Source organism: Salmo salar, chromosome ssa08, assembly GCF_905237065.1.
Source record: "Salmo salar chromosome ssa08, Ssal_v3.1, whole genome shotgun sequence".
NCBI classification, from domain to species: Eukaryota; Metazoa; Chordata; class Actinopteri; order Salmoniformes; family Salmonidae; genus Salmo; species Salmo salar.
Genome location: NC_059449.1, coordinates 21,874,403 through 21,901,540, shown reverse-complemented (window position 1 = coordinate 21,901,540; position 27,138 = coordinate 21,874,403). Strand labels below are relative to the sequence as shown.

At 43.7% G+C, this 27,138-nt stretch overlaps 2 protein-coding genes across 4 annotated transcripts in view; one reads left to right on the top strand and one right to left on the bottom strand.

Annotated features, from left to right (window-relative positions):
• Positions 1-17,453, top strand: part of LOC106610497 (von Willebrand factor A domain-containing protein 7) — a 36,975-nt gene extending 19,522 nt beyond the window's left edge. Inside the window, exon 18 of one of the 2 annotated variants that reach the window (XM_045722987.1) lies at positions 17,016-17,453. In XM_045722987.1, coding sequence (XP_045578943.1) covers positions 17,016-17,438 — 423 coding nt within the window. In that variant the 3' untranslated portion in view covers positions 17,439-17,453. Of the gene's footprint in view, positions 1-4,671; positions 5,742-17,015 lie in introns of those variants that run through there. The other variant, XM_014209877.2, reaches the window with a different exon arrangement.
• Positions 17,454-21,353: 3,900 nt separating this feature from the next.
• LOC106610501 (zinc finger protein 37) lies at positions 21,354-27,134 on the bottom strand. 2 transcript variants are annotated; one of them, XM_014209882.2, is made up of 4 exons: positions 26,631-27,134; positions 26,010-26,152; positions 25,656-25,766; positions 21,354-25,464 (listed from the first exon to the last, which is right to left on the bottom strand). In XM_014209882.2, the coding sequence occupies exon 4, from the start codon at positions 25,139-25,141 to the stop codon at positions 22,847-22,849; it is 2,295 nt and encodes a 764-aa protein (XP_014065357.2). In that variant the 5' UTR covers positions 25,142-25,464; positions 25,656-25,766; positions 26,010-26,152; positions 26,631-27,134; the 3' UTR covers positions 21,354-22,846. The 2 variants fall into 2 exon arrangements, with proteins under 2 accessions (XP_014065357.2, XP_014065356.2); XM_014209881.2 differs by having other exon boundaries at positions 26,636-27,134.
• Positions 27,135-27,138: the final 4 nt, after the last annotated feature.

Here is a 27,138-nt window from a genome sequence, read left to right as displayed (position 1 = left end):
AAAGTTTGCAGCCATCCACTTCCTTATGTCTGAGACACAGGCTTCTAGCGAGGGCAATTTTGGGGCTTCACCATGTTTCATTGAAATGTACAGCTGTGTGTCATCCGCATACCAGTGAAATGTAACATTATGTTTTCGAATGACATCCCCAGTAGCCTTTTATTGTCCCCAGCACATGGTGCACCTGTGTAATGACCATGCTGTTTAATCAGCTTCTTTATATGCCACACCTGTCAGGTGGATGGATTATCTTGGCAAAAGAGAAATGCTCACTAACAGGGATGTAAACAAATTTGTTCACAACATTTGATAGAAATACGCTTTTTGTTTTTGTATTTCTGTGATCTTTTATTTCAGCTCATGAAATATGGGACTAACACTTTACATGTTGAGTTAATATTTTTGTTGTATAGAACCCTGTGTGTGCATTCTAATGTGACATCACAATGGGTGTAGAAATGTAAAACAGTAGAGGTATAGATAAAGATACACTAGAGAGCTGAGAGGCCTATATGGGCCGTCTCCCCTCTATGGGCCGTCTCCACTGTATGGGCCGTCTCCACTGTATTGGCCGTCTCCACTCTATGGACCGTCTCCACTCTATGGGCCGTCTCCACTCTAAGGGTACAGCTTAGAGTGTACCCTTAGAAAAAAATTATCTCAAAACCAGCAGCCTAAAAAATATAAAAATATAAAATAAAATCCATATAGTGGAGACGGCCCACTCTATGGGGGCTCTCTCTCAATTCAATTCAAGGGGCTTTATTGGCATGGGAAACATATGTTAACATTGCCAAAGAATGTGAAGTAGACAATATACAAAAGAGAAATAAACAATAAAAATGAACAGTAAACATTACACTCATAGAGGTTCCAAAAGAATAAAGACATTACAAATGTCATATTATGTAAATATAAAGTGTTGTAACGATGTACAAATGGTTAAAGTACAAAAGGGAAAATAAATAAGCATAAATATGGGTAGTATTTACAATGGTGTTGGTTCTTCAATAGTTGACCTTTTCTTATGGCAACAGGTCACAAATCTTGTTGCTGTGATGGCACACTGTGGTATTTCACCCAGTAGATATGGGAGTTTATCAAAATTGGGCTTGTCTTCGAATTCTTTGTGGATCTGTGTAATCTGAGAGAAATATGTGCCTCTAATATGGTCATACATTGGGCATGAGGTTAGGAAGTGCAGCTCAGTTTCCACCTCATTTTGTGGGCAGTGTGCACATAGCCTGTCTTCTCTTGAGAGCCAAGTCTGCCTACGGCGGCCTTTCTCAATAGCAAGGCTATGCTCACTGAGTCTGTACATAGTCAAAGCTTTCCTTAAGTTTGGGTCAGTCACAGTGGCCAGGTATTCTGCCACCTTGTACTCTCTGTTTAGGGCCAAATAGCATTCTAGTTTTTTTGTTAATGTTTTCCAATGTGTCAAGTAATTATCTTTTTGTTTTCTCATGATTTGGTTGGGTCTAATTGTGTTGCTGTCCTGGGGCCCTGTGGAGTGTGTTTGTGTTTGTGAACAGAGCCCCAGGACCAGCTTGCTTAGGGGCTCTTCTCCAGGTTCATCTTTCTGTAGGTGATGGCTTTGTTATGGAAGGTTTGGGAATCGCTTCCTTTTAGGTGGTTGTAGAATTGAACTGATTTTTTCTGGATTTTGATATTTAGCGGGTATCGGCCTAATTCTGCTCTGCATGCATTATTTGGTGTTCTACGTTGTACACCGTTGTACAATTTGGTGTTTGTCCCATTTTGTGAATTCTTGGTTGGTGAGCGGACCCAGACCTCACAACCATAAAGGGCATTTTGTTCTATAACTGATTCAAATATTGTTTTGCCAGATCCTAATTGGTATGTCGAATTTTATGTTCCTTTTGATGGCATAGAATGCCCTTCTTGTCTTGTCTCAGATCGTTCACAGCTTTGTGGAAGTTACCTGTGGCGCTGATGTTTAGACCAATGTATGTATAGTTTTTTGTGTGCTCTAGGGCAATGGTGTCTAGATGGAATTATTGTGGTCCTGGTGACTGGACCTTTTTTGGAACAACATTATTTTGGTCTTACTGAGATTTACTGTCAGAGCCCAGGTCTGGCAGAATCTGTGCAGAAGATCTAGGTGCTGCTGTAGGCCCTCCTTGGTTGGTGACGGAAGCACCAAATCGTCAGCAAACAATAAACATTTGACTTCAGATTCTAGTAGGATGAGGCCGGGTGCTGCAGACTTTTCTAGTGCCCTCGCCAATTCATTGATGTGTATGTTGAAGAGAGTGGGGCTTAAGCTGCATCCCTGTCTCACCCCATGGCCCTGTGGGAAGAAATGTGTATGTTTTTTGCCTATTTTAACCGCACACTTGTTGTTTGTGTACATGGATTTTATAATGTCGTATCTTTTTCCCCCCAACACCACTTTCCATCAATTTGTATAGCAGACCCTCATGCCAAATTGAGTCAAAGGCTTTTTTTTAAATCAACAAAGCATGAGAAGACCTTGCCTTTGTTTTGGTTTGTTTGTTTGTCAATTAGGGTGTGCAGGGTGAATACGTGGTCTGTTGTACCAGGGGAGGGGTGCATGGGGTGGGCAGGAGGGGCATAGGTCTGATCTGAGGGGGCCTAAATGGGGTGTGGGCATGGTTGACTTGGGGTGGTGTTGATTAGTTGGGGTTGGGGTGGGGGTGTGTATGTGTATGTGGCTGGTGGTGTTGTGGTCTGGATGTGGGCACTGCTGCCTTGTATAGGTGGACCTGGTCATAAAGGCTGTTCAAGTCCAGGGTGGAGTGGTGGACCAGGTAAACATTTGGTTTTGAGGCACAGTCATGGGAAATACTTGTGTTTACCCGCTGTATGGTAGCAGGGTGGAAGTTTTTTCGTGGTAGCAGGGTGGATTTTCGTGGTACCACTTGTGCATTGGGGAAAGTAGAAGAAGATTTTTCAATCACTCCCTTCAGTGCTGTGGCCACCCTTTCCTGCTGTGTTCTCAGGTCAATTGTGCCTGTGTGTATTATTATGTGGCTAGGTGAACCTAGTTGGTCCTCAGACAGAAGATCTAGGGCGCACTGGGTGTTTGGACACCAGAGTTTAGAGTTTATTTTCTTCTATATATTTCCCATTTGAGTCCATAAGGAGTACAATCTGTCTTGTGTATGTCCTCAGTGGGTGTGGGGGGGGGGGTTGTCAGGAGGGCTATCAGGGTGGCTGACAGGTGGGGGGGCTCAGAGGGGGTGAGATCCCCTGGGCTTTGGGTTTTTCATTTGTCTGTTCTGCTGTGATGTCGATGCTATGGTCAGGGTCTGGTGTGGACTGTTCTGCTGTGGTGTCGAGACTTTTGTCGGGAGCTGAGGTGGGCTGTTCTGCTGGCTTCTCTGTGGTGGTGGCCACCTCTCTAGTGGGTTGTTCTCTGTCACCCGCCATCCTCCTCAGCCTCTCCTCCAGCAGTCTGGTCCTCTCCTCTAGTGCTCTGTTCTTCTCCTGCTCTTGCTTTTTATATTGTTGAAGTTGTCTCACCACAGTCCAGAGTGCAGATACGTTTCTCTCCACCTCCAGCTCTCCGGGTCTGGTTAAGGGGGTGCTGTAGTGCTGGACTGTTGTCTGGGTCTGTGCTGACTGGAGTGTAATCACCTGCTATTCCAGCTCCACCTGCCTTACCTCCAGCTGGGTAAATGTATCCTTCATGTCAGTGAGGGGGTGGTACTCTGTGCTGGGCGGTTGACCTTCCACTGGGGGTTGCTCGTCTGTGGGGTTATATAATGAAGAGGTCTGGTCTGACCCGCTCGGGGTGGGGGTATCTTTCTCAAGGGAGAGCTTCTCCTGCTGGGCGAATTCTTTGATTAGGTGAAAGTCCAGCTGAAACTGATTGGGGTTGCCCTGTACCGATTTATATTAGCTGACTCAGAATCCTCGTTGTTTTCCACCCCTCATTAACACCCCCCCCCCCTTAACAGAGGGGTAGTGTGTTAGTATAGCACTGTGCCATGCCAGGGGATGGTTTGTGTGGAAGGTGAGGTTGCTGATGTTCCCATTTTTAAAATAGTCAGCAAAAAGTGTCTATTGATTTTCCACAAGGAGCTTCATTTTGGGATCTTTTCTTGCCTTATCATTCTTTACATACACAGGGTACTGTATTTTAATTACATCTGAACAGCGGGAGGCAGCTTCTAAGGCCTCTCCATTTGGTTGGAGTAGATTGTTCGACTCTCCTGCCATTGTTTGGCTAAAGGGCTTTGACACCTCTCACTTAATTTAGCATTCAGTCCTTATAAAGTAATGTAATGTATTTTTCTTCTTGGCTTTTGGAAAGAAAATATAGCTTCAGACTAAACATTACTCACTCAGTTCCAGGTTGGATGGTGTTTCAGGTTTCTGTTGTTTTCCAGAGCATTTGATGTATGGCTTTGGAATAATAATCTTTGGTAGTTGTAAGCCTTCCAGGTGATTCCGTAATTCCGTCCAAAATCAGGTTGTAGGTTTTGAGTTTTGATTTGGAGGGAAGGTTATGTTGTAGAGGGTAGCATCCTGTATATGTTCCTGACCAAAAAAATCCAAGTTTATCTAACTCTAAATCTAGCTTTTTTTAAGAACATGCTGAACAATGCATGACCTCTCTCTCTCTCTCTCTCTCTCTCTCTCTCTCTCTCTCTCTCTCTCTCTCTGCCCCCCCCCCCCCCCCAGGTGACAGATTTCACCCCTCCCCAGTGTGAGGTGGTCAGCGTCTCGGTGGTCGACTGCCCAGCTGACCCAGCAGCCTGCAGCTCCGCCTTCTGGCAGCTCTCTGCCAACCTGACCGATGGTGTCAATGGCACGGGGATCACTAGACTCACACACCGCCAGGGAGTGGGCAACCTCACCCACACGGACCTAAAGCAGACGGTAGTTGCAGCAGCGTTCAACGCTTCGTGCTGCTCTCTGACAGTGGAGCTGGTGGCGGTGGACAAGGCCATGAATGTCGGCACCTGTCGGTTTTCCATCGTCCGCAACGCGGGACCGCCCTCCATCGCTCTGTCCCTCCCACTGTTGGTATGTCTGCTGGTCTCTGCCTTCTTCACTACGTCCCTCAGAGACTTACTTATCTGATCTAATGCTGCATTAATAAGCAAGTGGGAAGGTGGAAATTGTCCGTTGTGAAGTTGTAAATACCTATTGGATTCATTCATGTGCTTTGAACTCGTTGAGAAACGCAAATTCGTCAACAAGCTACTTTAATCATAAACTAAAAGTACAGCTATCACGCTTTTAAAGATATTATAGTGTTCAAAAACCATTTTAATAATAATGTTTGGTTGTTGCATTTAACTGCTGAACATGTTATTGAGTTCATTTCCTTAGTAGGTGACGTTAGAGGTCAGCATGTGGGAGAAGACGTAGCTCAGGGATGATAGACTAGTTACCAGTTGGAGGGGCATTCAAGCATATTTTCCCAGTCGTATGTGGTAAATACCACCTTCCCACATGGTTATGAACGCAGGGTAAGGCTCATGCATTGACTGCCTGACCAATGCTGCCTCTTGAAGTTAAGGTTATGCTCCAGGCCGGCTACATCGCAGACATTGCATTGCATCAACAATGGTTCGTGTGACAAAGCCAACATTTAAATGAATGTCACTAAATTGCCAACAGTACTCTCTCTCTAAGCACTTTCTCAACATGTTATTTGCACTGTAAGATTGATGTTTAATTTCTGTATCATAATGTAAGTCTCCAGTTACATCTCTGTCATGAATAAAAAGCTACTGTGTGAATGACTCATGTTAGTTGTTTTGTTATAATACGGAGGTAGTTTAGTAGCCATGTGAAACCAGCCTGATCTCGATAGCTCACATTCAGTTTCGCGTCACGTATTAAACTAAGCAGCTGTTAGTCTGCTTGACTAGGATAGTAGTTATTAATTTGTAAACATTTCTAAAAACATAATTCCACTTTAACATTGTGGGGTATTGTGCATAGGCCAGTGACACAAAATATAAATGTAATCCATTTTAAATTCAGGCTGTAACACAACATTTTTGGGAAAAAGTCAAAGGGTGTGAATACACTGTGTACAACAAATATGGAGTGACAAGGTTTTCGTCAAACTTCGCCAAAAGTAGGTTTCAGTAGGCTGGCTATGTATTATGAATTACGTTCTTATGCATTGGATACATTACAATTACCTTCAGAAAGTGTACATAGAAGGTCATGTCAAAGTAGAATTCAGTTTTTTTTTATTTTACAAATGGATTAAAAATGAACATCTGAAATGTCTTGAGTCAGTAAGTATTCATCACTTTTGTTATGGCAAGCCCAAATAAGTTCAGCAGTCAAATGTTGCTTAACATACAGTGAAGAGTTCCTTAAACAGCAGTTCCTCACATATCCAGAACTCTGGATATGAACACTGATTGTCCCACTATTCTCCTTGGCTTGATAGCCTGTAAGGTACCACCACACCACACAGTTCTCCACTCCACCACCATAAGGGCCTCCACTCCTCCAATACCTGCAGTAGAAACAACAGAGTTAGACTGACCACTCTCTCAGAACCTAGAGTATGAACAACACAGGAGTTAGACTAACCACTCATTCCAACTCCTTCCACTGTGGTCAGTGTTATCCCATGACTTTGGAATCAGATGGTCGACGAGGATAGATAGAGGTGCTCGTCGTAGAGAGTAGACCAAGGTGCAGCATGTTGAGTGCTCATGATAAATATTTATTTAAACTCAGAACACTAAAGCAGAACAACAAATAACGGAAACCGAACGTCACCTTCTGCAGGCTTTACAGAGCTGTGCAAAAACAAGATCCCACAACACCAGGTGGAAAAAAAACGTACTTAAGTATGATCTCCAATTAGAGACCCAGCTCCACGCATCAGGCCTCCAACTTCCCGTTGAAAACACAAGGCTTGTTTGCTCAGCTGATCTGTGTAATATGCATGTTCCTATCTAGTCATTATGTATTGATTGAGTTTTCAGTCATCTTTCATATGTCTACTGAGTTTTCAGTCATCTTTCATATGTCTACTGTCTACTGTCTACTAGTCATTATGTATTGATTGAGTTTTCAGTCATCTTTCATATGTCTACTGAGTTTTCAGTCATCTTTCATATGTCTATACAGCATCCCAAACAAAACCAACATAGAAATACCAAAACTAGAACATGAACATAGAAATACAAAACATAGAAAAACACCCCCTGTCATGCCCTGACCTACTCTACCATAGAAAATAACATCTTACTATGGTCAGGACGTGACATAGATAGATAGATAGATAGATAGATAGATAGATAGATAGATAGATAGATAGATAGATAGATAGATAGATAGATAGATAGATAGATAGATAGATAGATAGATAGATAGATAGATAGATAGATAGATAGATAGATAGATAGATAGATAGATAGATAGATAGATAGATAGATGATAGACTCAGCAAAAAAAATCGTAAATAATTCATAAAAATACAAATAACTTCACAGATCTTCATTGTAAAGGGTTTAACTTCAATGGGCTAGGTGGGACGCTAGCAAAATATCAGGGCGGCAAATTCAAAAACAACAAAATGTCATAATTCAACTTTCTCAAACATACAACTATTTTACACCATTTTAAAGATACACTTCTCCTTGATGTAACCACATTGTCCGATTTCAAAAAGGCTTTACAGCGAAAGCAAAACATTAGATTATGTTAGGAGAGTACATAGACAAAAGTAATCACAGCCATTTTCCAAGCAAGGACATGCGTTAATAAAACCCAAAACACAGCTAAATGAAGCACTAACCTTTGACGATCTTCATCAGATGACACTCCTAGGACATTATGTTACACAATACATGTATGTTATGTTTGATAAAGTTCATATTTATATCCAAAAACAGCATTTTACATTGGCGCGTGATGTTCAGAAAATGTATTCCCACCAAAACGTCCGGTGAATGTGCACATCAATTTACAAAAATACTCATCATAAATGTTGACAAAATATATAACAATTACTTAAAGAATTATAGATAGACTACCCCTGGATGCAACCGCTGTGTCAGATTTTAAAATAGCTTTATGGAGAAAGCACATTTTTCAATATTCTGAGTACATAGCTCAGCCATCACGGCGAGCTATTCAGACACCCGCCAAGTTCGGGGCAACCTAAACTCAGAATTAGTATTAGAAATATTCTCTTACCTTTGCTGATCTTCGTCAGAATGCACTCCCAGGACTGCTACTTCCACAATAAATGTTGTTTTTGTTCCAAATAATCCATATTTATGTCTAAATACCTCCGTTTTGTTCGTGCGTACAGATCACTTATCCAAAGGCATAACGCGCAAGCGCGGAACCAGAGACGAAAAGTCAAAATGTTCCATTGCCGTACTTAGAAGCATGTGAAACGCGGTTTAAAATCAATCTTTATGGTATTTTTAACGTAACATTGCGATAATATTCCAACCGGACAATAGCGTATTCATTCAAGGAGAAAAAGAAGGAACAGCGGGCTTGCGTGACCACGCATATCCAATCCCTTTGTTGCCAGGCAGACCACTCAGTAATTGAGCTCCTATACTCTGCCCAGTGACAGGAGAAGGCTCAAACCACTTTCTGAAGGCTTTAGACAGCCAATGGAAGCCTTAGGAAGGGCAACGTAACCCCATGGATACTGTAGTTTTGAAAGGGACTAGAAAGAAGAACTACAATTCTCAGATCCTCCACTTCCTGGTTGACTTTTTCTCAGGTTTTTGCCTGCCATATGAGTTCTGTTATATTCACAGACACCATTCAAACAGTTTTAGAAACTTCAGAGTGTTTTCTATCCAAATCTACTAATAATATGCATATTCTAGTTTCTGGGCCAGAGTAGTAACCTGTTTAAATTGGGTACATTTTTCATCCGGCCGTGAAAATACTGCCCCCTAGCCCAGACAGGTTAAACACGGTTTCCCATGCTTGTTCAATGAACCATATCAATTAATGAACATGCACTTGTGGAACGGTCGTTAAGACACTAACAGCTTATAGACGGTAGGCAAGAACATCACACCTGCGGGAGAAGTACAGGATGGCAACAACAACTGCCCGAGTTACACCAGGAACATACAATCCCTCCATCAGTGCTCAGACTGTCCACAATAGGCTGAGAGAGGCTGGACTGAGGGCTTGTAGGCCTGTTGTAAGGCAGGTCCTCACCAGACATCACCGGTAACAACGTCACCTATGGGCACAAACCCACCGTCACTGGACCAGACAGGACTGGCAAAAAGTGCTCTTCACTGACAAGTCGCGGTTTTGTCTCACCAGGGGTGATGGTTGGATTTGCGTTTATCGTCGAAGGAATGAGCGTTACACCGAGGCCTGTACTCTGGAGCGGGATCGATTTGAAGGTGGAGGGTCCGTCATGTTTTTGGGCAGTGTGTCACAGCATCATCGGACTGAGCTTGTTGTCATTGCAGGCAATCTCAACGCTGTGCGTTACAGGGAAGACATCCTCCTCCCTCATGTGGTACCCTTCCTGCAGGCTCATCCTGACATGACCCTCCAGCATGACAATGCCACCAACCATACTGCTTGTTCTGTGCGTGATTTCCTGCAAGACAGGAATGTCAATGTTCTGCCATGGCCAGCGAAGAGCCCGGATCTCAATCCCATTGAGCACGCTTGGGACCTGTTGGATCGGAGGGTGAGGGCTAGGGCCATTCCCCCCTCTCTCTCTCTCTTTTCTGCAGGTGACAGATTTCACCCCTCCTCAGTGTGAGGTGGTCAGCGTCTCGGCGGTCGACTGCCCAGCTGACCCAGCAGCCTGCAGCTCCGACGGCGTCAACATGACCGACGGCGTCAATGGCACGGGGATCGCCAGCCTCACACACCGCCAGGGAGTGGGCAACCTCACCTACACGGACCTAAAGCAGACGGTTGTTGCAGCAGCATTCAACGCTTCGTGCTGCTCTCTGACAGTGGAGCTGGTGGCGGTGGACAAAGCCATGAATGTCGGCACCTGTCTATACACCACCAAGGTAACCTGGCATCACAGGAGGCTGGTGAGGGGAGGACGGCTCATAACAGTGGCTGAAATTGAGTGATTGGAATGTTATCATACACTACACATGGAAACCATAGAAACCATGTGTTTGATACCATTCCAGCCATTACTATGAGCCGTCCTCCCCAATTAAGGAGCCACCTGGGGGTGTGGTTCAATGTGGGTGTGTTATGTTCGCTATATCGTATCCTGACAGTAATTGTTGTTTGTCCCTCGAGTCACAGTCCCAAACAGGCCACAGTACTTTGGTTGATGAATTGCTTAGCGTGACGTGAATGGTCAAGAATCCCATGCGCTGAGCGTAATCAAAGAGGAAGAGATGGAGGGAGGGATAACTGGGACCAAAATCTGTTTTCTCCAGCAGGTGCCATTTTTTTGTTTTGTTCGCTCACCAAACGAGGAGTTTTTGTATGGAGGACAATGAGTGTTGAATTTGATTAACAGAAAATGTAATGTCTTATTTGCTACATGTGGCTTATTTTATCTAATATAAGTTTTACAATGATTAGTTTATGAGTGTACTGTTATAAGTAGGACATGTAACATCCCTGCAACTTTGAGAAAAAATACTTTATATCGGAGTTGTGCCTGGTCACAAGTTACCACAGCCACAAAGTCATAAACCCCGCCTATTTCTACAATTGCTCTTCTTTAAAAATGTATCTTAACCTTAAGCACACTGCTAACCTTTTTCCTAACCTTACATTAACAAAAAAGCAAATTTTTTTCATGAATTTTGAAGATATACTAGCTAATTTTGACTTTGGGTGTGGTGACTGTTGTGCCTGTTGTTTGTTCTCACAGGTATCTGCCCTCTCATTGACTAGAATCAAAGATGTCTATAACTAAACCAAGATAGACCACAACCCGTTGTTTCAAATGGGAACAAAGAGTCAGTGGTCAGAACAAGCAAGGAGATGAAAACATTTGCAGAATGTCGCCCAAAATCCATCTTGTTTCATCTTCCCCCACTGCCGGCCACTGGGCTTCCTCTCACTACTATATTTGGTAGTGAGTGGAAACGCCAAGCGGATGCTTCACATTTAAACGTCCAGTGAAATATCTGGTTTATTGTTCTATGTGTGCAAGAATGGTCCCACCTGATCTTGCCTCCTCCCTTCACTTTTTTGAAGACATTTATTTTCATTGAGCGGCCACTAGATTTTCTGGTCAATATAATGGATAATCTGTGACGTAATGCGTTTCCTGCTTTATAGTTGTGACTCTTTTTATTTATTTTTTATCCCCCGTCCCCGCAGGAGGCCTTTTGATAGGCCTTCATTGTAAATAAGAATTGGTTCTTAACTGACTTGCCTGGTTAAATAAAGGTTAACTAAAGAGGTGAAGCGCACATTAAGCAGATCTTAATTATTAAGCAAGTGAGGAGTTTTTGTATGGGGGGAATGAGTGACTCAAATTTTGTCAAGATCAACATTAATTGCTATTTTGATTTGAGGCTTGTGATCTAATGGTTTCGTAATGCTTTGCTTGTTAGGAGCATAGTGATAAGTGTGATGCATGTCATGTCCCAGCAATTTTAAGAAAAACACTTTATATTGGAGTTGTCCTTGTTGAAGTTCGAGACGGTCTATGCATATTCATGAGGCTAGCATCTCACTCTCGGTTGAATATCCTGTTATGGATAGGTGGCTGTATTTTCACGGCCGGATAAAAAACGTACCCGATTTAATATGATTATTACTCCTGCCCAGAAACTAGAATATGCATATAATTATTAGCTTTGGATAGAAAACACTCCAAAGTTTTTAAAACTGTTTGAATGGTGTCTGTGAGTATAACAGAACTCATTTGGCAGGCCAAAACCTGAGAAGATTCCAAACAGGAAGCGCCCTCTCTGACCATTTCTTGGCCTTCTTGATCATCTCTATCCAAAACAGGGGATCTCTGCTGTAAAGTGACAATTCCTACGGCTCCCATAGGCTCTCAGAAGGCGGCAAAAAGCTGAATGATGTCTTTGCAGGCCCTGGCTGAAAAACACTAGCGCATTTAGATAGTGGTCGATCAGAGAACAGAGACTGGAGGCGCGTGCACGAGGCGACACCATGTTTTTATTATTTCGTCTTTGAACGAAAACAACGACTCCTGGTCGGAATATTATCACTTTTTTACGAGAAAAATATCATAAAAATTGATTTTAAACAGCGGTTGACATGCTTCGAAGTACGGTAATGGAATATTTAGAATTTTTTTGTCACGAAACGCGTCGGGCGCGTAACCCTTCGTCACCCTTGGATAGTGTCTTGAACGCACGAACAAAACGGCGCTATTTGGATATAACTATGGATTATTTTGAACCAAACCAACATTTGTTATTGAAGTAGAAGTCCATTCTGACGAAGAACAGCAAAGATAATCCAATTTTTCTTATAGTAAATCTGAGTTTGGTGAGGGTCAAACTTGGTGGGTGTCAAAATAGCTACCCTGTGATGGCGAGCTATCTACTCAGAATATTGCAAAATGTGCTTTCACCGAAAAGCAATTTTAAAATCGGACACCTCGATTGCATAAAGGAGTTCTGTATCTATAATTCTTAAAATAATTGTTATGTTTTTTGTGAACGTTTATCGTGAGTAATTTAGTGAATTCACCAGAAGTGTTCGGTGGGAATGCTAGTTCTGACCGTCACATGCTAATGTAAAAAAGCTGGTTTTTGATATAAATATGAACTTGATTGAACAAAACATGCATGTATTGTATAACATAATGTCCTAGGTGTGTCATCTGATGAAGATCATCAAAGGTTAGTGCTGCATTTAGCTGTGGTTTTGTTTTTTGTGACATTATATGCTAGCTTGAAAAATGGGTGTCTGATTATTTCTGGCTGGGTACTCTGCTGACATAATCTAATGTTTTGCTTTCGCTGTAAAGCCTTTTTGAAATCGGACAGTGTGGTTAGATAAAGGAGAGTCTTGTCTTTAAAATGGTGTAAAATAGTCATATGTTTGAAAAATTGAAGTTTTGGGATTTTTGAGGAATTTGTAATTCGCGCCACGCCTATCATTGGATATTGGAGCAGGTGTTCCGCTAGCGGAACGTCTAGATGTAAGAGGACATAGACGGTTGACGTCAACACCTCCTATGGAATATATATATTTTTAAATCTAATAACGAGACGTATCCACCAATCCAAAGAGAGGAATAGGTGGCTTTATGTTCCCTAGCAAGAGAACTAAAAATGCCACTCAAACATAAAGGGACAACGAGGATAAAAGGCAATGCGTAATTTCGATTAAGACATTAATGAGCGAGACAGACGGTCCTTCGTGGGCAAATCTTTTCATCAAAGAAAGAGACTGGTAACATACTGACTATCGAGGTGACACCAATCGGTGCACCCTACCACTAATGTGCTTAAGTCCAACCTCGAAACATAAATGGACACCAAAACCTGTAAAAGGCGGGTGCTTGACAGCCCGCGGTTCCGTTTTGTGGACAAAGAATCCCGTTGTTAGGGCGTAGACATAAGCATCATCATATATCCATATCTCTGATGAAAGCTGTTTGATGCTAACCGTAGCTCATGAATGTGAAGATGTTTGAGTTGGAGAAAATTACAAGCCTTTTATTTAACAAAAAAAAATCTTTCAACATTAAAATTTGTGACAATAGATTATTGTATGAACAATTCCAAAGCTCTGCATGCTAATGGATAGATCGGCTGTGAAATAATTGTGCGGCAGCACAACTGGCACCTGTACTCTGGATAATTTGTTTATTGTCAACTGTGCCTGGCAGTGGTCCCATGTAGGCAAGAGATTTGAAATCAAAACCCAACCCGCAGGTAAAAAGCGATGACCTCAATTACTCATGTCTGTTTTGATCAAAACTGACTCTGACCAAAATTATCCTATTTACAAATCAAATGTATTTATATAGCCCTTCTTACATCAGCTGATATTATAAAGTGCTGTAAAGAAACCCAGCCTAAAACCCCAAACAGCAGGTAATGCAGGTGTAGAAGCACGGTGGCTAGGAAAAACTCCCTAGAAAGGCCAAAACCTAGGAAGAAACCTAGAGAGGAACCAGGCTATGAGGGGTGGCCAGTCCTCTTCTGGCTGTTCCGGGTGGAGATTATAACAGAACATGGCCAAGTTATTCAAATGTTCATAAATGACCAGCATGGTCAAATAATAATAATCACAGTAGTTGTCGAGGGTGCAACAAGTCAGCACCTCAAGAGTAAATGTCAGTTGGCTTTTCATAGCTGATCATTGAAAGTATCTCTACCGCTCCTGCTGTCTCTAGAGAGTTGAAAACAGCAGGTCTGGGACAGGTAGCACGTCCGGTGAACAGGTCAGGGTTCCATAGCCACAGGCAGAACAGTTGAAACTGGAGCAGCAGCACGGCCAGGTGGACTGGGGACAGCAAGGAGTCATCATGCCAGGTAGTCCTGAGGCATGGTCCTAGGGCTCAGGTCCTCCGTGAGAGAGAAAGAAAGAAAGAGAGAAAGAGAGAATTAGAGAGAGCATACTTAAATTCACACAGGACACTGGATAAGACAGGAGAAATACTCCAGATATAACAGACTGACCCTAGCCCCCCCGACACATAAACTACTGCAGCATAAATACTGGAGGCTGAGACAGGAGGGGTCAGGAGACACTGTGGCCCCATCCGATGATACCCCTGGACAGGGCCAAACAGGAAGGATATAACCCCACCCACTTTGCCAAAGCACAGCCCCCACACCACTAGAGGGATATCTTCAACCACCAACTTACCATCCTGAGACAAGGCCGAGTATAGCCCACAAAGATCTCCGCCACGGCACAACCCAAGGGGGGGCGCCAACGCAGACAGGAAGACCACGTCAGTGACTCAACCCACTCAAGGGACGCACCCCTCCTAGGGACGGCATGGAAGAACACCAGTAAGCCAGTGACTCAGCCCCTGTAATAGGGTTAGAGGCAGAGAATCCCAGTGGAGAGAGGGGAACCGGCCAGGCAGAGACAGCAAGGGTGGTTCGTTTCTCCAGAGCCTTTCCGTTCACCTTCACACTCCTGGGCCAGACTACACTCAATCATAGGACCTACTGAAGAGATGAGTCTTCAGTAAAGACTTAAAGGTTGAGACCGAGTCTGCGTCTCTCACATGGGTAGGCAGACCATTCCATAAAAATGGAGCTCTATAGGAGAAAGCCCTGCCTCCAGCTGTTTGCTTAGAAATTCTAGGGACAATTAGGAGGCCTGCGTCTTGTGACCGTAGCGTACGTGTAGCTATGTACGGCAGGACCAAATCGGAAAGATAGGTAGGAGCAAGCCTATGTAATGCTTTGTAGGTTAGCAGTAAAACCTTGAAATCAGCCCTTGCCTTAACAGGAAGCCAGTGTAGGGAGGCTAGCACTGGAGTAATATGATCAAATTTTTTGGTTCTAGTCAGGATTCTAGCAGCCGTATTTAGCACTAACTGAAGTTTATTTAGTCCTTTATCCAGGTAGCCGGAAAGTAGAGCGTTGCAGTAGTCCAACCTAGAAGTAACAAAAGCATGGATAAATTTTTCTGCATCATTTTGGACAGAAAGTTTCTAATTTTTGCAATGTTAGGTAGATGGAAAAAAGCTGTCCTTGAAACAGTCTTGATATGTTCTTCAAAAGAGAGATCAGGGTCCAGAGTAACGCCGAGGTCCTTCACAGTTTTATTTGAGACGACTGTACAACCATCAAGATTAATTGTCAGATTCAACAGAAGATCTCTTTGTTTCTTGGGACCTAGAACAAGCATCTCTGTTTTGTCCGAGTTTAAAAGTAGAAAGTTTGCAGCCATCCACTTCCTTATGTCTGAAACACAGGCTTCTAGCGAGGGCAATTTTGGGGCTTCACCATGTTTCATTGAATTGTACAGCTGTGTGTCATCCGCATAGCAGTGAAATTTAACATTATGTTTTCGAATGACATCCCCAAGAGGTAAAATATATAGTGAAAACAATAGTGGTCCTAAAATGGAACCTTGAGGAACACCGAAATTTACAGTTGATTTGTCAGAGGACTTTGTAGTTTACACTTTGTAGTAAATAGGTAGGTTCTATTGATCCAGGTTAATTTGACCCCTCCAAAAAATGATGAATAATAATTGTGAAGGTATGCAGGGCACGTGATTCTAAATGCCAACTGCTTGCTAAATCTACATTTCAACTATAAAAAATGTGTCTGCAGGATCCTTGTCCTGACTTTCAAGAATGCCTGAATTGCTTCGCCTTGATTTTCTGATTGGCTGGATACAAGTTTCAACATCCAATTATTTCAGATCACCTAGAGTACACGTTTCATCATGGCGCTGACTGTGGCGACACGTTGGCACATTAGAATTATTAGAATATGCCAAATATTAGTAAAATCTTGCATTCTATCCATGCGGGCTTTTGCAGGCTACCTGAAACATGAAACCGATAGGTGGGATGGCATACAAGCTGTCTGCAGTTCATTCATCAATTTCCCTAAATGGATAAACACTTCAACTACTTTATTGTTTTAACCAAGACTAGGATTTTAGCAAAAAAGTTTGTTTTTTTTTATTGACAAGACCTTCAGTGGAAACGCACTGTAGCAGGAATCTATTTTCAATGCAAATTGTCAACAAAAAATATCTGGATAAGTTAATGGAAACGGGCTGTATCACAACCGGCTGTGATTGGGAGTCCCATAGGGCTGCGCACATTTGGTCCGCGCACATTTGGTCCAGCATCGTCCGGTTTTGGATGGTGTAGGCGTCATTGTAAATAAGAATTTGTTCTTAACTGACTTGCCTAGTTAAAGAATATGTATACATTGTTAAATAAAACATGTACTTGACTAATAGCATGCCATGTAGGCCATTTTCAACCAAATAAGTTGTATTTTGAGTTCAGCTCCCCTTTAAGACTGTTAACGCTCAGCCGCACAAATCAGAGAAAGTACTACCAAATCTCTTGGCCAGAATTAGACTTATAGAACCCACGTCTCTCTTTCTCCTCATCAATTAATCTCTCCCCACCATTGCAGGTGACAGATTTCACCCCTCCCCAGTGCGAGGTGGTTAGCGTCTCGGCGGTCGACTGCCCGGCTGACCCAGCAGCCTGCAGCTCTGCCTTCTGGCAGCTCTCTGCCAACCTGACCGACGGCGTCAACGGCACGGGCATCACCAGCCTCACACACCTCCAGGGCGTAGGCAGCCTCACCCACACGGACCGAAAGCAGACGGTAGTTGCAGCAGCGTTCAACGCTTCGTGCTGCACTCTGACAGTGGAGCTGGAGGCGGTGGACAAAGCCAGGAACGTCGGCACCTGTCGGTTTTCCATCGGCCGCAACGCGGGACCGCCCTCCGTTGCCCTGTCCATCCCGCGCCCTGTCCATCCCGCTGTTGGTGTGTCTGCTGGTCTCTGCCCTCTTCACTACGTCCCTCAGACACCTACTTATTTGATCTAATGCTGCGTTCATAACCAGTTGGGAATCTGTAATTTAAACGTTGTGAAGTGCATTCACATGCTTAGAAGTTGTTGGGAAATACTGATTTGGCTAATGGCCAACCAGCTGCGACAACCATGAACTCAAAGTACAGCCATCATGCTTGCCAACTAATTATAGTTTACAAAAACCATATTAATAGATTGCTTTTAATAAGGTTTTGTTTCATTTAACTGCTGAAAATGCTGTTATCGAGTTAATTTCCTTAGCAGATGACATCAGAGGTCAGCATTTGGGAGAAGTTGTAGCTCAGGGGTGAAAGACTAGTAATTACCAGTTGGAGGGGCGTTCATGTGGATTTTGCTATGTGGTAAATGCCACCTTCCCACTTGGTAATGATAATAGGGTATGTATTGACTGCCTTCCTGACACTGCCTCTTAATGTTAACGGTTACGTTCCAGGCCGACTATATCGCAGACATTGCATTGCATCGACAAATGCTTTGCGTGATACATCATTGTCAGCAAAATTATGCATCAGATTGCTATATGATGTGGAAAGCTGAAATGTTAAACACCTATCCACGTGTGAAATCTGGCAGGCGTCTGCAAAGTAGTCAGCCTGAAACATGGTCAAAGCCACCATGAAAATGAATGTCCCTTTTGTAAAAAAGTACCAACAGTACTCTCTCTAGGCACTTTCTCAACATGTTATTTGCACTGTAAGATGTTTTCATTTTTGTAGCATAATATAAGTCTTTAGTTTACATCTGTCATGAATAAAAATCTCTGCTTTCCTACTGATTCTGTATTATAACAAAACAAATAACCTGAGGTAGTTTAGTTGCAATGTGAAACCGGTCTGATCTCACATTCTGTTTTACTTCACATATCAGTGAAACTAAATAGTGGTCAGTCTGCTTGACTAGGCTAGTAGTTTAGTGCTTAGGACACAGTTTAGAGAAAATAATGCTTTGACTGCACACATCCCACCCCTAGGGAGCAGCAGCATAATTGGCATAATAAAGAAATCCCCATCAAAATCCATCTGTTTAAACTAAAGATGTGTTTTTGCATGGTCTGCGTCTCAATCCGCCGATGTCGGCATTCCTCATGTGCGATGGAAGGTAACATCTACAGCGGTGTTTGTCAGACCAGCAGACATCCCAAATATCGGTCCTCTCACGAAAACGTTAGTAGCGTCCAAACAGTTTGGGCTACAAACCAATGGCGGTCAATGGCGTTTAAGATGAGGATGGACTTATTTCTATTACAGCATATTTGATAACTGTCATTCATATTTCATTCACCCAGTTCAATGTAACAGCGATAGGTTTAGGCTACTACAGTCGTGGCCAAAAGTTTTGAGAATGACACAAATATACATTTTCTCAAAGTCTGCTGCCTCAGTTTCTATGATGGCAATTTGCATATACTCCAGAATGCTATGAAGAGTGATCATATGAATTTCAATTAATTGCAAAGTCCCTCTTTGCCATGCAAATGACTTGCTGCCAGTAAGATTGCTAAGATTGCAATAAGATAAGATTGCACCTAAATCAACCATTTATCGGATCATCAGGAACTTCAAGAAGAGCGGTTCAAATGTTGTGAAGAAGGCTTCAGGGCGCCCAAGAAAGTCCAGCAAGCGCCAGGACCGTCTCCTAAAGTTGATTCAGCTGCGGGATCGGGGCACCACCAGTACAGAGCTTGCTCAGGAATGACAGCAGGCAGGTGTGAGTGCATCTGGACGCACAGTGAGGCGAAGACTTTTGGAGGATGGCCTGGTGTCAAGAAGGGCAGCAAAGAAGCCACTTCTCTCCAGGAAAAACACCAGGGACAGACTGACATTCTGCAAAAGGTACAGGGATTGGACTGCTGAGGACGGGTAAAGTAATTTTCTCTGATGAATCCCCTTTCCGATTGTTTGGGGCAACCGGAAAAAAGCTTGTCCGGAGAAGACAAGGTGAGCGCTACCATCAGTCCTGTGTCATGCCAACAGTAAAGCATCCTGAGACCATTCATGTGTGGGGTTGCTTCTCAGCCAAGGGAGTGGGCTCAATCACAATTTTGCCTAAGAACACAGCCATGAATAAAGAATGGTACCAACACATCCTCCGAGAGCAACTTCTCCCAACCATCCAGGAACAGTTTGGTGACGAACAATGCCTTTTCCAGCATGATGGAGCACCTTGCTATTAGGCAAAAGTGATAACTAAGTGGCTCGGAGAACAAAACATAGATATTTTGGGTCCATGGCCAGGAATCTCCCCAGACCTTAATCCCTTTGAGAACTTGTGGTCAAGCCTCAAGGGGCGGGTGTACAAACAAAACCCCACAAATTCTGACAAACTCCAAGCATTGATTATGCAAGAATGGGCTGCCATCAGTCAGGATGTGGCCCAGAAGTTAATTGACAGCATGCCAGGGCGGATTGCAGAGGTCTTGAAAAAGAGGGGTCAATACTGCAAATATTGACTCTTTGCATCAAATTCATGTAATTGTCAATAAAAGCCTTTGACCCTTATGAAATGCTTGTAATTATACTTCAGCATTCCATAGTAACATCTGACAAAAATATCTAAAGACACTGAAGCAGCAAACTTTGTGAAAATTAATATTTGTGTCATTCTCAAAACTAGGAAACTCCGACATTTGAGACTTGCTAATTCGTTGATCGCAGCCCGTGATTAACTGCAACCAGTTAGAACATTTCAGAATTTCCTAGTTCCGACTAGCACGTGAACGCGACATCAAATATGGGTTAAAACACAATTTCTTGAGCGTTCTTATAATCCCTCATAATACTACCCGGGTTTTTCAATGTTTGAATACTTTTTGTTTGGCATTATTTTTTTGTATCTTATTTGTCACCATATATGAACAAGAATAACATGCACGGGCTAGACCCTGGTAAGATACAGGCATCCTTCCTAACTCAGTTGCTGGAGAGGAAGGAAACAGCTCAGGCCAATTGTGACTTTAAAACAGTTACAGAGTTTAATGGCTGTGATAGGAGAAAACTGAGGATGGATCAACAACGTTGTAGTTACTCCACAATACTAACCTAAATGACAGAGTGAAAAGGAAACCTGTAAATATTTTTTTTTCCCCAAAACTGTATTTGTCCTGAATACAAAGCCCTATGTTTGGGGCAAATCCAGAAACAACTCATCACCGAGTACCACTCCTCATATTTTCAAGCATGGTGTTGGCTTCATCACGTTATGGGTATGCTCGTCATCGGTAAGGACTAGGGAGTTTTTTAGGATAAAAAGAAATGGAATAGAGCTAAACACAGGCAAAATCCTAGAGGAAAACCTAGTTTTCTGCTTTCCAATAGACACTGCGAGACAAATTCTGCTTTCAGCAGGACAATAACCTAAAACACACCGGAGTTGCTTACCAAGACGACATTGAATGTTCCAGAGTGGCCTAGTTACAGTTTTGACTTAAATCTGCATGAAAATCTATGGCAAGACTTGAAAACGGCTGTCTAGCAATGATCAACAACCAACTTGACAGAGCTTGAAGAATTTAGAAAATAATAAATGTGCAAATATTGTACAATCCAGCTGTGCAAAGCTCTTAGAGACTTACCCAGAAAGACTCACAGTTGTAATCCCTGCCAAAGGTGATTATAATAATGTATTGACTTAGGGGTGTGAATATTTATGTAAATGAGATATTTATGTATTTGATTTTCACAAAATTTGCCTAACAATCTAAAAACATGTTATCACTTTGTCATTATGGGGTATTGTGTGTAGATGGGTGAAAAAACAATCAACATTTAAGCCATTTTGAATTCAGGCTTTAACGCAACAAAACGTGGAATAAGTCAAGGGGTATGAATACTTTCTGAAAACACTGTAGATGTCCAACTGCCATTAGTTGATATGAGAAATAATACATTTCCAACATAGAAGCACAATAGCCAAACCAAAATATGAACTTTAATTGGTTCTTGCTAACTGACCCAGAGAGATGAGACAGATTTATTTTCAGTGTAAGTAGCAAATCTGATATTGCAATGTCATAGAGCGCCCATCCTAGACAGTTTAAACTTTCAAATGACTGATAGTGTTGGGCCCAACATGTGCCTGGACGCTGAGACAGTGCACCCTCCCAAGCATATCTAATAGCGCTGAAAAATTATTAAAACAAGTCATGTCTGGTTTTAAACGTTCAACAGCACTGAATAGGTTAAACCCTAGAATAAACTTAAAGCTATCTTCTACGGCTAGGCCTAAATCTATCAGCCCACACCATTCTATAAATGATCCATTAAACCAACCATGAGGAACATCATTGATCAAAAGTGCAATGAAAGCACAGATAACATAAAACAAATTTAAATGAAACTAGTTCAAACCTGTTGAACATAAAACCATAATGTGCGTGACCGCGATAAAACTAAATTTAACCTTGCTTTCAGCTTAACATCTTCTTAATAAACAAAATGTACAAATAATCAGATTTTGTTTTAAATACAATAAATGTAAATTCAAAAATTTTCTCCTTTTTTTACACTATGTCATCACTTAGCTACGTCATTCTTTTTTTACACTACGTCATCACTTAGCTACATCATTCTTTTTTTACACTACGTCATCACTTAGCTACGTCATTCTTTTTTTACACTACGTCATCACTTAGCTACGTCATTCTTTTTTTACACTACGTCATCACTTAGCTACGTCATTCTTTTTTACACTACGTCATCACTTAGCTACGTCATTCTTTTTTACACTACGTCATCACTTAGCTACGTCATTCTTTTTTACACTACGTCATCACTTAGCTACGTCATTCTTTTTTACACTACGTCATCACTTAGCTACGTCATTCTTTTTTTACACTACGTCATCACTTAGCTACGTCATTCTTTTTTTACACTACGTCATCACTTAGCTACGTCATTCTTTTTTTACACTACGTCATCACTTAGCTACGTCATTCTTTTTTTACACTACGTCATCACTTAGCCACGTCATTCTTTTTTTACACTACGCCATCACTTAGGTACGTCATTCTCTCGCAGTGTGAACCTTCCAAACAACAAAAGTAGCCCCAAATGTTTACACAACCAAAGTGTTGACTCTTGTAATCAATCAGTACAGAAAAACATAAAATAACAAGTCCTTCCCGGTCACTGTGAGAACAGACTGAGATCCCTGCGTCATTAATCACTGTGAGAATTCAAGATTGAATTAAAAAAAGGATTCAATGTATTTTTTTCCTCACCAAACTACACACAGTATACCATTAAAACCTATATGGCTGGGTTTTGAACTGACAAAATGGAGAATGTCTATTATTCCCATCTATACACCCTATTCTTATATAGTGCACTACTTTTGACCAGAGCCTGCATAGTGCACTATATAGGGAATAGGGTGCCATTAAAGACTCATCCCCTGTCCTCTCTATCTGTCTTTGTGTATTGTCTTCAGGTGTTTCTTCAGATGGCCAGTCTGTTTGAAGTGCTTGCCACACTCAGAGCAGGTGTAGGGTTTCTCTCCGGTGTGGACCAGTTTGTGCCTCTTTAGATTATTGTAATCCAGAAAGCCCTTCCCGCAGTACGAGCACCAGTGTCTCTTCTCCCCGTTGTGCCACCTCAGGTGAACATTCAGTTCCACACGCCTCTTGAACCGCTTCACACAGAGGGAGCAGGCAAATGGTTTCTCTCCAGTGTGAACGCGGAGATGCGTCTCCATGTCGCGCCGAATGGCGAAGCGTTTGCCACAGATCGGGCAGGCGAACGGGCGCACACCACTGTGGACCATCTGCTTGTGCTTAGTCAGGCCGAAGCGGTAGACGAAGGTCTTGCTGCACTGCGGACACTGATGGCCCCGCTGGTCGCCATGGACACGGTCGTGGCGGTTGAGGCCTTTGAGGTTGGGGAAGTCCTTGCCGCAGGCAGAGCAGACGAATGGGCGCTTCCCTGTGTGGAGGGAGGCGTGACTCTCTAAAGCAGCAGCGCTGCTCAGGACACGACCGCAGTCTGCACACTGGTTCTTGGCGAGACGTTTCCGTGGAGCCTGGGGAGACTGTTGGAGCTGGTATGGTACCGGTGGCGACCACATCGGTTCTGATTGCAGGTAACGCCGTGCCCGCTGGAACATCAGTGGGCTCTGGGGGGACTTTTTGAAGCCAGAGCGAAGGCTGCCGGTGAACGGAATAGGTTGACGGGTGGAGGGACACCGTTTCAAATGTAAAGCCGCCGCAGCCACCAAACTAGGTGTTAAGCGGCGAGGGGTGGTGGAAGTGACCTTGAACGGGTGAGGCTGTGGGTGAGAAGGGGTGGTAGGGGAAGGGTTCACGTTCGCTCCCGTAGCTTGGCGAGGGCTGGTGCGGCGTGGGCTGGATGTGGAGGCAGCGCGAGGGCTAGGGCTGTATGACAGGCGGCGCTGTGGGTTAGAAGGCAGAAACTGTGTCTGTGTGACCAGACCTCTAAGCTCTGACCTCAGACCTCTCTGTGAGGCCTTGGTGACCTTTGACCTACTCCTCTTAGCCTGGGCTAGAGCCAAACCTCTCTGAGCCTGCACCCAGGTCATGCTTCTCTTCTTGGATTTGGACACACCTCCACCAAAAGGTGACTTTCTGGTCGGAGAGGTCATATCAGTGTTAGCTCCTCCCTCTCCCACAATCATGACTTGGTTACTACTTCCTTGTCCACTAGACTTGTCGTCAGCCGTCTCACCGTTAGCGGTGTCCTCTACTACATCCTGGTCAACGTGAGATTCCCTGGACTTTTCTCCTCTGTTCTGCATCACCTTTGAGTAGTCATGGTCTAGAGGGGCGATTCTCTCTCCTCTGGGTTTCTTAGCAACCACGGGAGATGGAGTACTGTCCCGGGGGCGAGGCCTTAAGCGGAGGCGGAGACCAGAGAGGATCGATTCACGTCGACTTGTCTTTCGGCTGCCGCCAACCTGGACAACAATCTCCTCCTTTTTCTCGCCGGCGGGGGTCGTCTCCGTAGCGACAGACCTGGTTGTCACAGCTTCCGTAGAAGTGGCAGGGAGGGAAGAAAGCCCTTCTTCATCTTCCTGCCCTTCATCTTCCTCCCCCCCTTCTTCCTCCTCGTCTTCCTTCAACCTCGGCAGGGAGCGTACTAGGGGTACTACTGACAACTGAGCTAAAAACGGTGTCTTAGACATTTGAAAGCGGCCAGAGGGTGAGGGTGTATATACAGCAGGGGCTGACAGCTGTACAGGGGCTTCATCAGACGTCCTCTCTGGGACAGCAGGTGACTTCGGTCGTGGCACAGTGGGGGAGGGTTGCACATGCTCAGTGACCAACGAGACCTGCTTCTCAGGGGGGCCGGCAGGTTCTGTCAACACAGTTGGAGAAGGAGTGGACTGGACCAGTGGTGTTAGCGATGTTGCCCTGGCAACACCCAACTGCTCCAAAACTGTAGGCGGTTGCGGTTGTGTTGGTGGTGCGGCCGGTGGTCCATCAGGTACAGCTGTAGGCCTAGCTGGTTGTGTTGAGGGCACTGCTATTGGACGAGCTACAGGTAGAACGTCTGTGTGGGACTGTGATGGTGATGATCGGGGTGGACGAGGGGGTACGGGGCTGGGCTGTGTATCCTGAAGAGGGGTTCTGGGTAACCCGGAGAGGACAGGTGGCATGCGCTCTGACGCTGCTGCTGTCGACTTCACCGTTACGGTCGACTGGACAGTTTCTATTGACAGAGTAGTTACAGTGGACTGGGCCATTACAGCAGACAGGACAGTTGATATAGACTGGATAGTGGCTGCTGATTGAGGAGATTCTGTCAGGTGTAATGTTGATGGAGACTCTGCTGCTGGTATTACCAATGACTGCTGTTCTGCTCCAGGAGCCTGGTCCTGGCCTGTACTGCCCCTGGTAACCTCTCTGGTCCTGGGCTGGGATGGGCTGAGAGCCTTGGGGGGCTCTTGGGTGTCTGGATCTCCCTGGAGGACGGCCGCTGCAGCTCCTGAGGTAGACTGGGTGGTGGGAGGCCTTTCCTGGGTGTAACGGTTGATCAGGGCCCTGACGGCTCCAGGAGGGACCAGGGCTACAGATGGACAGGACGGAGAAAGGTGGAAAGCGAGAGACGCAAAGAGAGACAGAGAAAGAACAAAAGACAGAGAGAATAACAGTGGAGAGATTATTATAGATATTATTAGAGCCTGGTTCTCATCCCAATACTGTTTAATACATTGTAATAAGATGTGTGATTCAGAAGCAGGTCTCCCTAGTTCCTACCTCTGCCTGGTAACTCTCTGAGAGGTTGTCTACGGACCAGAGTCGGGGGATCTCCCCCCTCCTTCTTCAGCAGTATGTACCCGGGGAGTAGTCATCAGAATAGTCTGCCTCCTGATGGGGGGGGTGGGGGGACAATGGCACAATCAACCACAAAAGCATAGGGTCATCGAAAGCTCTGACAAAGACGGTGAGCCCGATGTACATAAGCTTAAATGAACAAGTGATACTAGCAAGCGCAGTGTGAAGGTTTTTCTTTTTTCTGGGTTCACCAACAACAGGTTGAGTATAGAGAGGTGGATGACTTGACAAGACAGCAGAAACAGATCTGGGACTTAGACTAGAAGCCTGTCTTACCCAATCCACCTCCTGTTTGATCAGAACAAAGGCCATCTGTGGGTTGCCCTCCTCGTCATACGCTCCACAGTGCAGCTCAGTCCCCTGGTCCTCCTCCTGCAGGTGCTGCTCCCCAGCCCGAGGTAAAGCCTGCTTTGTCAGAACTGAAAACACCAGACCAGGAGACAGTTGTACTTAGGATAAAAGGCACACAAAAAACTCTGAGTTAAAGATTAGAAACCAACTGAAGTGACAGAACATTTCAACATCCTGTGTTGCAACCATACAAATAGAATCCAGTCAAATTGCCAGTGTTTGAGGTTCCAGGTACATTCTATGTTATCTATTTCTATGGTTGCAACATACCTATCATTTTGGGTGACATTTCAATCCCTAGGTTATGAAGGATCTCTTATCAGTCATTTATGAATGCATAATAATATAGACGACAACTCTCAAAACGATATGTTCTGCCTAATATTGTAGTCTATACAAATTAAACGTAGCTACATGAAGTAGTTTTGGAAAATATTAGCTGTGAGCCTACACGCTCAGCTAACTAGTTATCAGGATGTGTGATCATGGGTGAGTAATTTGAACGTAGATAGAGAGATAGCTAGCGATAGCAGCTAACGTTTTCACCTCACCGCATTGAACACCGATGTCACATTTTCCAATACGTGTTGTACTTTGACTCGGTCTAGGTTCTGCGGTTTGGCGTTCACTTTCACCGGTCCATCTCTTCGTTATTTCATGGGATCGAAGCCTTGATTTGAGGTCCTCGTTCTCTTCTTTTATTCTGGATATTTCGGCTCGCAGATCCCCAATAGTTGTTTCGAAAAGTTTCGTTGTCTCGGTGACTGCCGTCTTCAATACACTCTCCATAACAGAGGCGAACTGAATTTGAAACCCGTCGTTCGACATGTTGGTGGCAGCCATCTTCAACCAACACTCATATACTTGTAATTATTATTTCGAATATAACGTACAGGATTGATCAGAACATGGCTTCTTATTCTATGGACACGGCACACAGTGCTTTGTGTGACACACTGAGAGGTGTGTAGATTTCCTGTAAATATTTTACACAATTTTATAAAAATAGCCGTATTATATTTTCAACCTTATTTACAGTCAACGTGAGAACATG

Coding starts and splice junctions, on each gene's coding strand:
- LOC106610501 (XM_014209882.2), bottom strand. CDS start 25,141: ATGGCCCAGTCCACTGTAACTACTCTGTCAATAGAAACTGTCCAGTCG.